Below are 18,726 nucleotides of genomic sequence, written 5' to 3'. Positions count from 1 at the left end.
AGATTGACAAATGACAAGAAATGACAAGCACAGTCTGTATTTAGAGGAGTGTCATTTACTTCACTTTTTATTAAAATCATCAGGTACAAAATAGACTTTTTGTACATACCAGTCCTAAATAAGTAACTATAACAAAATGACCTGAAATAAGACCATCACATTGCATGCTTTGGACATGATAAGGAGTCAGAAATAGAAAATATATGGATATCAGATAAGCTACTCACATCATGCTGGAAGGTTAACCTTTACCTTTGAAGACAACAGTGCACATGTTGATCTGAGATCCATTTTCTGCAAACACTGAAAATATTAGATTTTTGCTCTCATTTAAAAATACTATAGACACTACAACCACAGAAAGGAACTGTGCTGCTTCAGACCGACAAGTACCCCGAGTGTCACAGTATCTGGAAGCAGAGGAAATGACTAACATGAACAGAAACAAGACAATAACACATTTGCTAGTAGTGGTGTCACGAAACACCCCAGGACAAATTCTTAGCTGATGGAAGGCGGCATATCTTCCGCTGAATCAAGAACTCACCAAGAATCTGGACCATAATCAAAAAATCCTGATGTTGTATTCTGTCTTTCCCTTTAAGGTTGAAAAAGAGAAGTGTTAACAGTCTATGTGTATCTCAGAAGGCAACAGCAAAATCATCCCCTCTATTCAGCATCCCTTGCATTCTCTGCACTCCATCCAGAGTGGCTGGGAGGCTAAATAAGCTTTATAGCCCTGAACCATAAGTGCTTCCCAAGATCATGATAGCCAGTATACCCAGAAGCACAAGGTAATAAATGATGACATAATCCTGTGGATATTACAGGGCAGAATCCAGCGGCTATATTGTGCTATTCATTTTTATGCAGAACTCTCCACTAATATCAATGTGGGGTTTGACTTAAAATCCAGTGGCTCACTATAACAGCACAAGAATATTCATTTCCAGTACATTGCTAAAGACATTTGTCAAGTGCTATGAAGTGATTATTTCTCCTATGTACTGCTCTGATAGTGACTATGACCTTGTTAAACTTTCCATACCATCATCCTGGAGATTGAAAGTGGGAATGTCATGCAATGTTGGATCCTAGTACAGTGTAGGAAATGAAAGCAAGAAAGCATTGCGTTTGAAGACAGCTTTTAGAAACAGATACAGAAAACATTACAGTAGAAAAGTTCATATTGGTCAGTGCTACTTCAAATAGAGTAGGGTACAAACACTAAAACATCAAAGTAAGTGTGTGCTGATTTACAAGATGAAAGACATGGTTATTTCCATGAGTTTGCTGCAAGAACTTCACTCCAAAAATACATTTATGATTTCTATCTTTATAAAATGAATCATTTTATAGCTAGAATGAAAAATAAATCAAGTATACTGTAATTCTTAACATATACCATAATTCTTAACACATAAATAAAAAGTTTGAACTTAATTTTTCAAATTAAGGTTGACCAAAAATTCTCTGACTGTTCACATCCTAAAATCACAGGCAGATTTTCATTGATCACCACCATCTTAATCTCAGTACCAGAATATAAATTATACATTGATTACATGAGATTTAGCCATCTTAAATCTGTAGGAAAATCCAAACAGACCCTGACAAATATATTATTTTGTTATATTCTTTATAAATAGTCATGATGCATAAAAATACTTATCTTTCAGATAAATATATTTTATTGTTTCTATGTTATCATTTTAAAGTGCATCAAAAGCTGCTAAATAAATTTAAAAATAGAGGAGGGTGAACAGTAGTTCAGAAATGATAGGCATCTCCTGTTAACAAAGAGTTACTAAATTATAAGACACTGTTCCAACATTCTCAGCTCTACTAAAACTGCAGTGACATTTTGGGTGGGAAACCTTTGCAAACACTGACTTGAGTCCAATCATGTCTTCAAGTTGGAAGGGACCTTAGGAGGTCAACTAGCTCAGCCTGCTCAAAGCAGGGTCAACATTGGTTGCTCAGGCCTTTGTCCAGCCAGGTCCTGCAAGTCTCTAAGGACAGGGCCTGCACAACCCCTCCGAGCCCCTGTTCCACTGCCTGACTGTCCTCATGGTGAAAAATTTGGGCAATTGTCCTACTTAGAGGCCTTGAGGAAATCTTCATGGATGTCCACAATTTCCAGTCTTATCAGTGTGATTACCAACCAGGCCTCTATCCTTAAACACATACCAAACTAAACTATCAACAGAGTAGTCAGAGTATTAGCTAGCATTTTAAAGCTCCCTGAGCTAAATCCACTCCTAACAGTAACTTTAGAGGAGTATTGCCTGCATATGTAAGACACCAGTTTGAACTACAGTGTGCACAGGCACACTGTAAAAAGCTGCCCTCCCTGGGACATAGATACCATTTTCAGAAGTGCTCCCTTGTCCAGGAAACACTTCCCAGAATGGCAGTGGTGCTGCCAGCACTGGCCTGCCCCTGGCCATCTTCAAACCCCATCAGCAAATACTTTCCTGTGGAGGGGTATTCTACCTGCAAGATCCTTAACATCACTACATAAAATGACAATTTCCAAGCTATATGTCAAGCTCTTTACTACCTTTCACAAGATAGCACCAGAATGCCGCTGCCACTCTCTCTCCATAAATATCACACATGAGCACAACACCTGGTACTGTGGAAATAGCGTTACAAGTCCTTGGCAAGCCGTTCCATTTCATCCAGCAAGAAGTCCATGTCCTCTCGGCTCACTTGTGGGCTGATGATCACCTGGCGGAAGAAGTTGACTTTGCCCCGGTGAGGCTGGTACCCAAGCATCATGCTGCCCTTCTTCATCATCCTCTCTTTAATTATAGGAGCAACCTGAAAGTAAAGCCAGAGAAGGGTTTTTGTCTCCTTCAGTAAATCAGCATATCTGGGAAGGAATTGGATTTTGTGACTGATGAAGCATTTTTAGTGTCTGAGTTTCTCATTCCCTTGCCTGCCCCAAGAAACATTATAACTCAAACCTGCAGGTTTAGATGCAGACTGTGCATTGAGAACCTGGAAGAAACAGTATAAGATCTAAATCCCTCAAAAGCCTGCTGCTTGGCACATGTATCTGTGATATAGGACAGCTTGGGTTATGGTCCCTAGTCTTCCTGATTTAGATCAAAGGCTTGAACTCAGGGAGAACATTGACTGCAGCTGGTAAAGGGCATGGTTTATCTCCTTGTGCTAAACTAGGCTGTGTCACTACTCGCACTTGATGGCCCTACCCCAGCCACATCTGCAAAGTGGCAGTCCCTGGAGGACTCTCTCCATAGACTCCTGTGAACCTTAAGCTGACAGAGAAGTTAGATGCAACATTAAGGGAGAAGTCCTGATCATGGAGGTTAAAATTCCATCTCTTAGATTTAAGGCTTAAGTGGCGTTTGATTCCATCACTCTTGTGTAAATGGGGTGAAACCTCATAGGTGCCTCACTGCCGAACAAACCAGTAAGATTGGCAGTCAGGTCCTTATGACTGAACACTTGATCCCCTCACAGCAAGGCAATTAACCTTGTGCAATTAACCTTGTGCTTAACTTTAAGCATGTGAGTAGTTCTTCTGTGTTCTCATGCTTGAAATTAGTCATAAGCTTAAATGCATTGCTGGATCAAGTACACTATCCCTTGGAAGACAGAATCCAACATAACTAAATATTTTGGCAGAGTAATATTTTTTAAAACATGTCACGTTTCAATGTCTTACTAATAACGCTAATGCACTTCAAAACAGTGCACTCCTTTGCATCCTTTTGAAAAGTCTTGGCTAAAAACTAAGCAAACAGATGTACAAACTAACCTTGGTTTCTGCATTAATTTATTTCAACTCTAAAAGTTAGTACTGGAAATTACCACCTGACCTGCAAAGAAAGAAAAATGATGATGCCAACCTTGCTTTAATAGCTTTATTTTTACATGGCATATTTTACTAGGCAATTCCCAGACAATTTGCTCAGATAGAAACATCTGAGGTTTTCAATACTAATAGCCTAGCTTCCCCATACTAGTTTAGTGGTACTTGCCTAAAAGACCATTGTTTCAAAATCTATTTTGAATTCAGAGGAGGAATGTTTATGGCTCTAACTTAATTTGCCTCAGCTGATTTTGGTTTGTCTTTGTGACAAAGCTACTTGTTTCATTTAGTGATTTTTTTTTTTAAACTATGAGAGCAATGGAGTCAGAATTCTAATTAAAACCCAGAGTGTGACATCAGTACGAATTATGCACGAGAGCCATGAATATAATTTCACAATGCAATGTGCAACCAGAAGGGTTTTTTTGCTTAATGCTATAAACAAAAACAAAGAAATAAGTTGTGGTAGCAGTGCTGATAAACATTTGAGAAACACAAAGATAACCATGAGGACAGGAACATTCAGAATTTACAGCAGATGTGGTAGGAGGCATATTGTGATACCTTCACTCACTTTCAATAGCACCTTTCACCACAGAAATCTAATGTAGTGCTTCAGGTGTGCCTCCTGCATAAAGATCCTTATGAAAGCTAGCAATGAAATCACAATTCTACTGTGTATCTGCAATGTGTACATCATTTAGTAATAGAAGTCACTAAATATATCCTCGTACTATGGGAAGAAAAATATCTCCCACCTGGATTTCCAACTGCATGGCAAATGATTCAAGGATTCTCCAATTTTGTTGTTTTATAGCTCAAAATTACACCAGAGTAACCTCATTTAGTTCATACCTGAGCAAAAAAACCCACTGTAGTTCTGCTTGGACAGTGGAAGTAGCTATTTTGCATGAGACATCCCTCTTCATCTTGAAAAGTATGTTACTCAGCAAATGGTCCTCTGTATTTGGGATCAAATATTCCAGACTGCATCCTGTGCAATCACTGAACGTGGTACTGTACTGTGCTAACACTAGGGCAAACGGGAGTCACATGGGAACACTGTTGGTTGGCAACACGCCTGGTTATGCACCCACTCGTGCTGCAGGTCTGTACACTAGTTCTCTTAAACAAACAGTGAACAACTTCGGCATGATAAAAGTTCTCCTGCTCCCCTTCAGTTTGCATGTGTTGAGCCCCTTTAACATCACACCAGACTACCAGTGCTCAACTCTTCCACTCTTGTTCACGCCAGCTATGGCATTAGATAGCAATGACGCTGTGACAATGCTCAAAGACCCTGAGCCCAGGGGGCATTGCATTGGGCACTATGCAGACACTGAAAAGAAACAACTCCTCCAGTCCTGTACTTGACAAGAACCCCCAAGCAAACTCTGCTCATGGAATAAAGGCTATAAGTGCAAGGTGAGTAGTAGTGAATCCTACTTAATATACTTTCGCAAGCTCTTCTTTAAGATTCAAATCCCTACGGCAACTTTTAGCCTTTATTGATGTTCCAACAGAATTATTTCATCTTTTGTACCATACTATTGATTCTCTTCATCTCAACACCCAGTGCTCCACAATCCATCACCCCAAAATGTACAGTAGCACAAATGGAGAGAATGAGACCAAAAACATTTAGAGCTTCAGCAACATGAGGACTGTAAATATATCACATTTCAGCAGGTCTTCTCTCCTGGAAAGGAAAGGTAGAAAATCTCCCTTTCGTTATTTCATTTATCCTCTATTCTAATGAGGTTGTCCTCTCAATATGTTTTGAAGTGCCTCCTGTCCTTTTTGAAGGCAAAATGCTTTCTACTTTAAAAAAGAAAATACTGTCTTGTGGGCTTTTGACAGGATTATTTTTGGAAAGGGTTACCATCAGGTATTTTGCATGCTTTATTTGCTGACATAATGCAGTCAGTGTAACAAGACTATCATGGATCCTCTCCACAGGAAGTAGCAAGGAACAGAATATATTCACAAATGTTTAAGTACAAGTTTCACAAAAAAGTCGTCAAATGATGCAAGCATGCTAAAGCTTGGACTTGAAGAGCACTAGCTATGACTGCTAACTGAAAGTAAAGGCAACTTCCAGTTTGCAGCAGAAAAATCAGACCTATAAGGGACTAATTACCTAGTGAGGAGTTCAATGAGTTCAATTCCCACTGAAGTCAATGAGAACTGAGGATGCTCAGATATCAGAAAGAGCTGCACAGCCCCGTTCAGGATAGACTCCTGGGAAAGCAATTCAGTGAGATTGAAATTGCTTCACCAATCCAATTATTTTACTACAGAACTTACTTCAAATTGTAAATCTAATTCTTTATGTTGCCCATCAGTGGAACAGTCTCAGAATTTTAAGTGTAAGGCATCCTAAAATCTAAGTTCTTGTCTCTCTTTTGCTCTTCTTCACCCTCTTCCTTCCCACTGTTGGCCTCCCATGCCAACAGCCTGGAGATTTTTATTTCAGAAGCTCACTTCAGCAGCATATTGGCTATCAGAGACATGTCCTTCCTCCATGGGCAAGGAAGTGACTGCACTGTGTGGAAAGCCCTTGTGCAGCAGACCTGTGCACATTATGCTGCACATCCAGAGGTGCAGGGGATCTGCCTCGCCTGGGAACTGATCTCAGCAGACCCACATAGATGCTGTAACATCTCATGCTACCCGGATTCTTCCCTTACTTTTAACAGCAGAGGTTATTAAACTGGAGCAGCAATGATGAAGTAGTTAAGCTCCTTCAGCATTACCTGGGTGCCAGGATAATCCCTTCCCCACTCCCTGTCAGCACTCAGCCACACTACAAACAACAGAAAGCTTTAGCCCTAAAATCTGAGTTGTTTCTATCAGAGTCCAAATTGCAGCTGACCCTCATTCCTGCACTCATGTGGAAGATGCCAATGTTCCTCCCCAGCACCTGCACGCTAACAGAGCAGCAAGATGAGGAGCCAGGGATACCTTGGACACTGCAGCTGGAGTATGTATGCACACCAGGAGGATCAGGAAAGCAAGACATTTCCCTGAAAGTATCCTTGAAAAAAGTGGTTTTGTGCAATTGCCCTATAGAGAGAGACCTTAAAAACCACTGCATTCACTGCAGTTGACTGCTTAATGATACTTAATTCAAGTTTCTCCAACACTTCAAGAATTTCCTCCAAGCTCAGGCAGTGACTGCCTAAATAATGTTCTTCAGCAACTACTATGAAAAGCTGACTTGCCAAAGGGCTGAGCACTTTCTCAGCAAAAAAAGCATATGCCTAGTATCTCTAAGAGCTAGTGCATAAGTTTGTATGCTTCAGATCCTTTCAGAGGACTTCATAAAATGCCCATTTAAGATCATTTATTCTTCTGCTCATGAGAAAGACCTCTGAAACTATTCTCACAGTGGTCATGCTATGTAAACATGGTTCTTAAGCTAAGAACAATTTCCTAGCACATAGATTTATTGTGTAATGTGAAATCTCCAGAGCAGCTCAGCTAAATGGGTGATGTTCCCACCCCATTACTACTGTCACAGTATTATGCTTTTGAATTCATTCAGTGTAAGCTGCCTCCTGTTGAACAGTATGGAAGTTTGTATTTAAAAATGGTTAGTAAAAGTCTATTTTAACTATAAAAAAAAATCACAATAAGATAGCCAGGTTACTAGCTTTGTTCAAATCATTCAATTCCATCAACTTCTAAAATACATAGCCCACTATTACCAGTATATGGTTCAATTCATACATTTAGTCCAAAATAGCTGATACCTTCTGATGACAAGGAAGAGAAGAGTAAAAAAAGTAAGAGAAGCTCTTTTGTTCATATCAGGTAAATCCACTGGGCCCCCAGCACCACCTGAATTATGCTGCTGGTTATGAATACCTGAATAAGTTGTCCTAAGGAGAATCAGAGTTTCCCAACAAGTACGGTACCTTTCATCTTGCTTAAGTAAAGTAACAAGCAACAACTGGATTTAGATTCCTAGTCTTCTGCTCTAGTATAGTCTCTGACAACTGCAACTAACAGATCCACTGGAAGGGCAAGAAAGCTCAGGTTGGAGAACTGCAGAATAGTCTGCTGATAATGGAAGACTGTGTCCAGTCTTGGTTATTAATTTCTTTCTCTGTGCCTTCCCTTAATCTCCAAGGATTCTCTTTTTCGACCTAACTTTCGACCAGTATTTTCAAACTGTCCCATCACAGATTTTTTTTTATACCCTAACTCTGTATCTGTGTTATCTGAAAGCTACCTGTACTGCTGTAGTTCTTACCGACTCTAATCATATAAGTCCAGTCATATCAGATGCCGACAACCACTTTTTCCAAAGCAAATGGGGGGTTTTAAGGTTGTACTTTTTAAAACCAACATTTTGTAAATTTTGTATTTTTTAATTAAATGCTGAAGCAACAAGAATGACTTATGCATTGACAACAGTGTTGGGAAAAACTATTTTGCTAAGCACAGAACATACAAAAACACATTGCTTCGGGGAAAAAAGTACGTATGAATTTCGCAAATAGCACAAGTTAAAAGATAGTATTAGCCAGAAAAAATAAACCAGAAAAGCCTAAAGGTTTTCAATATTTTTAAACCAAAAGTATTCTGATTTTTTTTTCAAAACAATGTTTCCAATTAAAATTTAAATTCAATTAGAAACCGACCCATTTTTATTACAGAGAATAGAAAAGGACTAAGAAAACCGAAACTAAGAAAGTCTTTGTTTAAGCTTGTCTGAAAACAAAAATGCTTTCTGGTCAACTTAAACCAAAGTTGCTTTCAGTTTCTTAATCCAGTGGCCAAACCAAAAGATCCATTACTTGTACAACGATAAATATGTGGGATCAAAAGTGCTGAAACTGCTTAACTAAATCACCTGTAGAATTCCTGGCCCCCAGAAAAGACAGAAAGTATGAGAAAATTAATGGGATTGCCTGTTCTGTCAGCAAAATTTGGCTGGGGATCTCATGTGGACAGCTTGTAGTAGTATAGATAACTGTAATCATGCTAGCCCAGCAAGTACTACAAAGTCAGAATATGTCTGTAAGAACCACTGTTAATACTGACAACTTCTATCAGAATCATTTTTCCAAATCTTTTGGACAGTTTCCAGTTCACCGAACACCTGTGCAATGTAAAACTGAAAAGCTATTCCAGCTACTGGCAGCAGTGACTCCTAGTCACCAGACCTCATTCTGCTCCCACTGAAATTCATTTCAAAATTGCCATGGACTTCAATGGAAGGAGAATACACTTATCCAGATTTTCTCCTATGTGTCTACTTCAGGTGGCAGTTTGCAAACAGCCTTCAGTTTTTACTAGAGAAAGTCACACTTGCCATAAATCTATAACCTTTATAGGAATCCACAAAAGCAGGCTAGACACTGTTGGAAGGACGATGGTATATTAGTAGATCAAACTATTTCTCCTGCTTGGATACTGCCTTTATGAAACTTTCCAAGGTACTGAATATTGCACTAGAACTTGGCACCAGAGACGTAGCTAGAAGATGAAAAAAAGAGTCTCCTCTTTGAAAATAGGAAAAGATCACATACTCATGGCTTCACAAAAATGGAAAACACATTTTGTATTCTTGCCTCAATTATTTCTTGCAATGGAAGACAAGTTTATGCAGAACAATCTCTCTCATTTGACCACAAGAATCCACTTCAGCTACCCCAGAAGGGGCAAATTTTCATTTGGAAGTTATTGATTTTTACTTAAAAGACAACATTCTGGCTATTTAAGGTCTGACAAGTTATACTTCCTGCAAAAAATGGCTGGTTCAGATTCATGTATATTCATAACAAAACTTTATTAACTAAATCAGTTTAACTGACATACAGCAATTGCCACCAAAAAATAAACAAAACCCCAAGTAGGTAAATATTTGGACACAATTTTAAATTTGTACATATGGGCTATTAATTCCAGTGGGTCTTCACAATATTGTTTCTTACCTTGGTTAAATGATAGCATAGTGGTTGAAGGACTGGATACAGACTATTAACAGCTACGACTGGTCCCTAACCCTCTCAGAGACTGTTTGGGTTGTCTTGGACAAATCACTCAATCTCTTTTAGGTAACAGGTTTCTCTTTCCCCTTGCATGATGCCTATAATTAAGTAACAGGTTTCTCTTTCCCCTTGCATGATGCCTATAATCTTTCTGGGCAGGGACTTCTCTGTGTTCATACATCTATCATAATCAGCCCTGATATCTCATGGGTGTTCTGAACACTAACATGATATATCATTAAAAAACCTTCTTTGCCAAATATCACAAACACCTGTCACAGTATATCGGCTGTATTACCTAGTGTGAATGCAGAAGATAACTTTGAAATCAATGACACCCATTAGTATTAAGTGAGGACAGTAGCTGGCTTTCTAATATGATCATTAGATGCACAACAATTGGAACAAAATACTTTTTTGATTGGGTGTAATTACAAAACTAACTAAATACTATAAATATTTGGAAGTAATAGTGCTTTCAACATATTCTAACGTTAAGAAAGTATATCCTCTATTGTTAAATACCTTTTCTTCCCTTGTGCTGCAAAATCAGTTGCAGATTTTAAAACAGCAGGCTTTTTTCCTTTCGGTGATAATTAAAAACAAACTCAGACCATTTGTCAGCTGTCACCCCAACTGGGACAATTGAAATACCAAATATTTGCACACCCAATCACAGCTTTGTTCCTGCAGCCAAGGCACTCTGTAAAACCCAAACATGTTTTTCTTTTGTCTAGAATTTGTTCTGGGCCCACATCCCTAAACCACTAATAAATTATTACTGTACGCTATTGCGCAGTGTTCCCCTTGTGCCACACCAGGCAACAAAAGGAGAAATAAGTGCATTTGTCAAAATAGCAGTAACCACTTCCATGTTCTTCAGAACAACTAACATATCAAAGGAGAACAGATGCTGCTGTATTTTTGTCCTGCCACTGACATTCCTGGCTCACCTTCGGCTCACGGTTGTGTGCTGTATCTACGGTATCACGTTTTGCACATCATCATCTCATCAGTTACTTTTTGCCACAAGACACATTAACGAACCCCACAAATCACTGAAAATGACTTGATTAATAGGAGATGGCAGCTTGGCTCAGATTTTGATTGCCCTGAATGACTTTTTTAGCCAGTCGTTTATGCAATAAAAAATAGCCTTCAGATAAAGGCTTTTACACTGATGGCATTTGCCTCTGAGAAGAATGAGGCAGAACAGACAACACCCATGAATCAGCACTTGCAGATGTTTATGTGTGTGCTTTCCTTACAGCTGAAACTTAGTTGATGAACAATGCAGTCTTCCAGGTGCACAGTCCCATGTCTACTCCTGAGAACGTGTGCTTTTTGAGACAATTCATTTGGATTCCTTATTTCTCTTACATTTCTGTGTTGCTTTACTGGTGTATTAGTATGAGTATTACAACAAAACTAGATACCTTTTGCATGTGTTTTTTTTTTCCTTTGTCCTTAAGAACAGCATAACAACCTTCACAGAGGCTGCTCCTAATCTCTCGGGGTGGGACACAACACACCACAATCCAGACTGCTACCATAAAAGCAAGGCTGCCTGATCTGATCACCCAGCTTAACAAAGAAAAGGACCCCCTGTCCCCCTCCATCTTGTGAAATACAGGACCAATTACTGTCATTTATTAGAATTGTTTTGCCTACTCAGTTATTCAAAGTTTGTTCTGGACATGAAATAAAGGCTACCAAACCCTTCTGCATGGAGTCTTACTAAAGTTAACAGCACTCTACCCATATATACTTTATCCCAAGACAATGTTCATTCATTCCTCCTCTCCCCATCTCCAGTGACTTTTTTTTTTTTTTTTTTGCTTTTCTCTCCTCCACAGCTGAAATACAACATATGTTACAAGTCTCTGTGCTTAAATGAGTGAGCAACAAGGAAACTGAAAGAACACAGCAAGATGCCTAAGGTTTCACAATTTGTGAGTTTTCTCACAGTCTGGAAGGGTGGAAAGTGAAGGGAAAATAATGGTTTGCACCCACAATTTTTTTGCAAAGTGAAAAATCAAAATATGTATAATTCTGGATAGAAGTTTTAGCTAAATGAAGCTAGACTGCAGTGAATCCCTAGGCAATTCAGGGCAGTTGGAGGGGGAAAGGCACACCAGGCTCAAAATGTAGCATCCATCCTGCAGAGATTTGTAATGATTATTTACCTCAAAAGGAGTGTATGGAATAAAAGGTTGGCTGACTTTGAGCCTGCCCTATAAGTACAGGCTCCTATAAGTATGGCTCGACATTCAGAGAGACAGATTAAATCCTCTAAGGCTGTACACCAAATTGCTCTGAGAATCTTTTTCTTTCTCCAGCCTGGTCTGGGAACTAGGTATTCATTCTGGACCATACCAAATGTCACAATTTCCCTCAGTGCCACAGCAACCTCTAAATCACACCCAAAAGGTGAAGATAGTATAATCAGAAGCAATCATTCAGCAAAAGAACAGCAGGGAGGGAAAAAAAGGTGAAAAACTTAGCAGTTTTTGTTGCATTTCTTCACCAACATGTATATTTTTACCAGAGAGAGATAAAGGCACAGAGGGGGAAAAGAACAATCTTTTGATCTTTGAAAGCAGTTATGATCTACTATATAAAACTTGTCCATTAAAGTCTGCTAAATTTCACTTCCTTTAGCGAAAATGTTCCACAGAATTCAATGAATACAAATAAACTTCCTACAAAATTTATAAAGTCTCCAACTGATCAGTGGCTCAAGAAAAGATTCTATGCATTCATCAACATTGACCTACAGAAGTATGCCACTGAAGTCACAGGGAGTTTTACAGCTGACTCTACTCGGAGTAGAGTTAGACTAAGACACATTTCCTCGTAACTCTATTAAATTTGAAAGGAAGGTCTAAATATTCTGCTGAAAGGATATCAATCTCGAATGTTTTCTACTGTTTTTAGAAGAATTCTTGGTTATAACTATAGGAACTTTTGTAAGGCTTGTACAGATTTCCGACCATACTGATTCTTTTGTAGAGTAATAAGAAATTCCTACCCTGTAGGCACAAAAAAGAAATGTATTCCATTTCAATCCTCTTGCCTACAGTTAAAAAGGAATCTATGCTTAAATATCCTAAGAACAAAGCGAAATCTGAAGTTCTAGAGAAGACTTTGTATCTCAGTACACATCAAGGAGCAAGATTTCCTCCCACTCACTCCCATGACTATTTCTGACACCACTCACAACATTACACAATATATAAAGACTGCTTAATTAAGTGGATGATGCAAGCTACACACTTTTTCTGTAGCATTACTATTAGTTGATCATTTCTGAATATTTCTGAAATTTCTACTTGTCAAGCAACAGCAAGGAGGGGCAGTTTTACATGAAGAAAGGACAAAGGGCTTAGGCCCCAACCCTTTTTAGTTTCTATTTGGAAATTCAATGTTTCCTTACAATTTCTTTAAGTACTTGATGCAGCATGAGGGAAGTACAGCTCCCCTCTGCTCATACTGAAGTTGATGATAGGAAACAAGAGAGTGCTAATGTAATAAGTAGATAGTCATTTAAGTGGAGGCAAGCTTAAGATTTATTAACCTGAGAGCAAGAGGTCAATATTTATTCAGAGAACAATAAATCTTGATACTTGGCTCCAACAGATGTTAATCCAATGTATTATTAAATCCATCCCATTAAAGCTAATTAGATCATGTGTCCTTGCGAGTCTTGTTGCCAATATTCATTAGTATCGCATAGGTCATAATTACTGTGCTTTTGATAATTAAATCAAATAATACCCAATAAAACTAAATACTTTGGAATGGAAACTTATTTTTCTCTACCATGACTATATTACTGTACATTTTATTAGGTCCTTCCTTCATGCTGCTATAGATCTTCCTTCCATTCTTCAGTCAGGACCAGCATATCTATGGATTCAAAAGCTCTGTTTGGGCTACACGTTTTTTTTGTTTTGGTTTGTTTTTTTGTTTTGTTTTGTTTTTAAAGCTCTCTCATTCTTAAAACCTGATATTCTTAAAGCTACATCCATTCACTATTCATGTACCAGGCAGGTGGGAAGCAGGGACACAAATCAATAAGAAGTTGCAGTCAGGAAAAAGGAAAAAGAAAAAGGAATCACACTCCTAAGCACAAGTTAAAAATTCCTCTTATTTCGGAGTTTTACAGTGCTTTTCATCCACAGATTTCAGTGCACTTCATAGGTAAAAGGCAGCATTATCACTTTCATCTTAACTCCGGGGAGGAACTGAGGCACAGAGAAAGGAAATAACTTCACCAAGATCTTAACCACAACTCTATGCCAAAACTAGGAATGGAACCAGCATCATTCAAGTACATTAGTGATTTAGTGAGCAGGATGGGGGGGGGAGGGGGTTTGGTGCAAATTTGCCTGTGAATAGCCTTGCACAAGCTCACCACTGGTTCCTCTCTGAAGGAACCACAGCTAAACTCATGCATCAGGTGCAGTGCAGTGCAGATGACAGCTCCTCCAGGAGCTAGTACTCCATGCACTCACCGTCCGCACTTTGGGTTAGCAACTGGTGTGAACTTCACTGCTGTGAAGATGTAGTGTGGACATAGGGTCTTGGAAATATGATGGATCACAGGAAGTCCAGTCCTGGTCTTTCCCTCTTTATGCCACACACATCAGCAATGTGGACCCTCAGTTCCCAAGTTTCAGCCCCTGTATTGACTCCTGACAGTAGCTTTCCATCAGGACCTACACTGTATGCAGATAGCAGTTACTTATTTCTATAAGAGCCTTTTGCACAAGGGGAATAATAGCTTGAAAGAAAGTGTCAGGTTCATTGAGCTGTACATCATATGTTACCCAAAGACAGGTCCTCCAGCACTGAAGGTAAAATGCAGAAAGTAGGATTCAACTCCCATCATTTTGGCAGTCTAAAAGTTAGATGTCTAGCCTAAACTAGCCATTCAGGCTTTGCCTTTAGTTAATTGAGAGAAAAAGGGCCCTCCAAAGAGTGATTCATCTCATCCTTGAGCAGGCATCTAAGATGGATGGAATCAGTCTGAAAAAGCCTCTCTGCTTCTCCACGGGCTTCAGCGGGAACACGTCTAAGTCTCAGTTGGCTAAAGTATGGTAAGATGAAGCCTGTGCAGACAGTTTATCTTAAATCAAAGATATTTAAAATCCACATTCCTGCACTGTTCATAGGCTATAGAACTGCTGGATAGGCCCAAGAGCTGTACGGGTCAAAAGGCAGAGGGAGGACATCCAGAGCACAGAATCGAGTACAGCTATGTGCTCAGGCACCTAACACAGTAGATGCATGCTACATTATGTGATCAAAGGCTAATCACAGCAAACACAAAGACCCAGCAAGCATCAGAGAAACAACGACAGGCAGGAGGAATCCTACTAACCTCATCAGGGAAAACGGAGCATGTATTAGCTACTCCTCCGACTATCACAAGAGAACAATTGCCCCAGTGTGAAATCTGCCAAGAGGAATAAATGAAAGAAACCTTCCCAGAAATGGCAGGAGAGGGGATAGGACTTAATATGGGATGCACAGGGCAGAAAATTTGGGGGATTGTACAAAACTTATTATGGGATGCTTAGATGAAGGACTGAAGGTGTGGGCAGGGAGGGGTCAAGGTGGATTGGGAAGGAACAAGAGACAGAAAATAGAGGAAAAAGGAGATAAAAGGGTCTGGTGAAATGTAAACAAGAGCACTGGTCAGTACGCTTGCCTGCATGAACCCTGCACTTGATCACCTCAGACTATCCTTATTCTTATTAAAAGCTGTTTTTATCTTCTGTGTGGGTGTGCTCTCTATTCCAAGTGTGTGGATTAGTGAACACAAGTGAACTTCAAGATGGACTAGCCAGCAAGTAGGCTAAGAGGTCTGAGTTCCAGCAATGGAGTGGGAGGATGCAGACCTGACAGACTTGCAAGTCCAGGTGCCAGCAACTGGAGGAGCCCAGGGCCCAGCTACTGGATAAGACTAGATGTCTAAGAGCAGCTACCAGAGAGACCCATAATGTGCATATATCTATTCCACTAGCAGGCTTCAATCCTGATCAGCTGGAGAGGAGAGACACAATTGGGTCATTCGTGTTGTTCATGTTTTTCTGAGAGCTGTGTGTGTTTATGTGGGTGCTAATAAAGGCACTATTCTCTGTGGTGATCTGTGTGGCCAGCTGTGTGTATATTGTGTAGTGTGTGCATGTGTGTGCACACGCATTTATTGGAATACAGGTACTCACTGGACCTGGAGATAGGGAACCACAGCAGGCTCATATTTATCACACAAGGACAGGAGGAATCCCCCAGGTCCTTAGGGCCACTGGATTCAGCCACTTTCTAACACTGCATACACCAAACTGACTGCTCTGAAACCTTTTCTGTGGTTGACAATTGACAATTTTCACTGCAATTGTGGGGACATAATGCTTTGGATCATTTTCTATAAGTAAAAACTCACTTGCATTTGATAGAAGTGCCCCAGCGGTCCAAAACTGCCTTTCAAATTGGGGGAAGGGAGTGGAAGGGGTTTCATGTGGCACAAACTTGATATGAAGAATTTCCAACTTCACATATGCTTTTACCTCATTATCCTATCCTATTATGTTAACATCTCTGAACTCAAAATCTTAAAATACACAGAATGAGACAGTCACAGGTTTGCAGTTCTAATTTTGTTTGAGGGAGAGAAATCTTTAACCAAGAATAGTTATGAGAATACATGTTAATAGCACACTAAGGGTGTGCCTCAGCTTTCTTGACACTACTTCCCTTCATAAGTTCAGAGCCAGTTTTTGGTGCATACAAATCCCTTTAGTGCACAGCTGCCAAGCTGGCTATGTATACATACAAGGATCCAATTTTATGTGCACACAAACAATTTGCATGCATATGTTACATGCATGCAATTGTATCTATGCTGTTTTGTAGGCCCAATTTAAAACAAAAGTCAGAATTACAGTGGACTCCTCCAAAAAGCCCAAACACAAAAAAGCCACAGAAAAAAACTCCATCTAGTATATGGAATAACCTTCATCTCTCCAAAGTGCTACAGAGCAACTGACAGTGCCCCTCTGAATCTAGTAAGGCTGCAGGCTACTGCCCTCCCACAAGCTCCAAACTGTTGTTATTTTACTTTCCTCAGATGATTCTCATTACACCCAGGCTGAGTTAAAAAGTAAGCATATGAATCATATCATCAACTCAGTTGTCTGGATTCTTGCTTTTCCATGCATTTCCTCATTGCTACACAGATCACTAGTGTAAAACATGTTATAGCTGCATCAAATTTCCTTTTACTCCTTTTTAACCCCACAGTTGCCTGTGAGTACATACTTACTTGCTGTTATCCCACTGTCCTACTTCTGACCTGCTGTGCCTTGACTGCTTGCCTCGTGGCAATGAAAAAGACAGCTCTTGAGGTTATTACCCAAGATCTCTTTATTCAGTTTCTGGGATAAAGCCTCCATTATGAGGGGGCCGTATTCTGCTCAGTAACAGAGAAAAGAGGATTCTTAAGGCCTACTTTAAGCCATGCCATTGCTCCATGTGCCATCAGATCTCTTTCTTTACACAAGTGAAGGTGGCTTGACAGCACTGTATCTTTTGCCCTATCCCCTGTTGGACCACCTCCCATGCTGCCGAGTTAAGGAGGGCTGGCTCCACCAGCTTTTAATCCTTCCAGAAGGAAGGATGTTTGCATGAGAGTGGCTCAGAGCACTGTAGTCCTAAACCAGGCTTCTGCTGCTTCACATACAGAAGCACACGGAGGACAAAAAGAAGGTCTCAGCTTTTGAGACTTACCGTTTCTGTGATACCTTCCTTCCTCCAACAATTTGAACTGTGCTGTTGGCCCCTAATGGCTATAGTACAGTCATAGCTTCTGTTTCTTGAAGTTCAGTGTTGCATATCGTCCTTTTACTATCTAAATGCTGCATCTTTGATATTTTCTATCATCATTCTTAACAGTATTGTTGTCCACGTCCCTAATCTTTCTAAGTCCTTCTACCAGCCTCCATATCTGAAAATTATCCTCCAACTTTTTACTAAAAGGAATATATTGGGCTGATTCTCTTCAGTGGAATTCATTTTTCCAGTACTATAATCCAAAATACCTCTTACATTCTTTCCCTTTGAACACAGTAATGTTCCCAAGGTACAGGATTAGAACAGTTTTTATCATGTCAGGCTAGGCAGTAGAGAAACGGTTTCTCCTTGGTTTGTTTTTAATCATATAAAAGTCTGTAATCATTTTTTCAGAGCAGTGCTCCCCCTTCCCTATTTACCACCTTGTACTAACCACTGGTAATCAATTTCTACATCCAGAGATTTGGTTTCAGTCTGTAGCAACTATTTTAAGAACTTGTATATTTGAATTTCTGCATTGTGGAAGCAACACTAATCCCAGCTTGAAGTTACAGGGTATTTCATGAACATTTGGTGATCACACAGACAGAAATACTTCCTATGTGTTTATCAAATAAATAATTTGAAAATCACACTTTCAATAGGATATAAGAGTTTAGCAACACTACTAAACACTTTCATTTCTACTTTAATCTTTAAGAGGATTCTTCTAAAGAGATTAATCATTCTGGGACAGAGAAAAAGAAGTTTAAAAGCTTGGCAGGAAAAATGGTCAGTCTCATGCGTTTTCATTTTCCACTGTCAACTGTGACTTTGGAAAGCAGAAGAGAGTACAGCTTGGGCTGCTTTTGATCACCATCTAGTGCATGAATTAATGAACTGCACAAATTTACAGAGTAACTTCCTGATTTGAAATTCAGCATCATTTTTAGAAGACCTCAAATAGGCTTAGCAAGCTTGAAAACGCAGGGATTTCCAGATGCCCCTAGTTGCCTAATGAAAGCTAGGTGTTTCATAATGACA

The 18,726-nt window shown here is 39.5% G+C and overlaps 1 protein-coding gene across 2 annotated transcripts in view; it reads right to left on the bottom strand.

Annotated features, from left to right (window-relative positions):
* Positions 1-2,607: 2,607 nt before the first annotated feature.
* The window catches only part of GADL1 (glutamate decarboxylase like 1), an 86,078-nt gene continuing 69,959 nt past the window's right edge, over positions 2,608-18,726 (bottom strand). For both annotated transcript variants that reach the window (XM_067292463.1, XM_013950718.1), the window contains exon 15: positions 2,608-2,826. In XM_067292463.1, the coding sequence (XP_067148564.1) occupies positions 2,653-2,826 (174 nt within the window). In that variant the 3' untranslated portion in view covers positions 2,608-2,652. The remainder of the gene's footprint in view (positions 2,827-18,726) is intronic.

The sequence above is a fragment of the Apteryx mantelli genome, chromosome 2, assembly GCF_036417845.1.
Source record: "Apteryx mantelli isolate bAptMan1 chromosome 2, bAptMan1.hap1, whole genome shotgun sequence".
Taxonomy (NCBI): Eukaryota; Metazoa; Chordata; class Aves; order Apterygiformes; family Apterygidae; genus Apteryx; species Apteryx mantelli.
The sequence above is the reverse complement of the archived record's forward strand: the minus strand, read 5'-3'. Positions and strand labels throughout refer to the sequence as shown.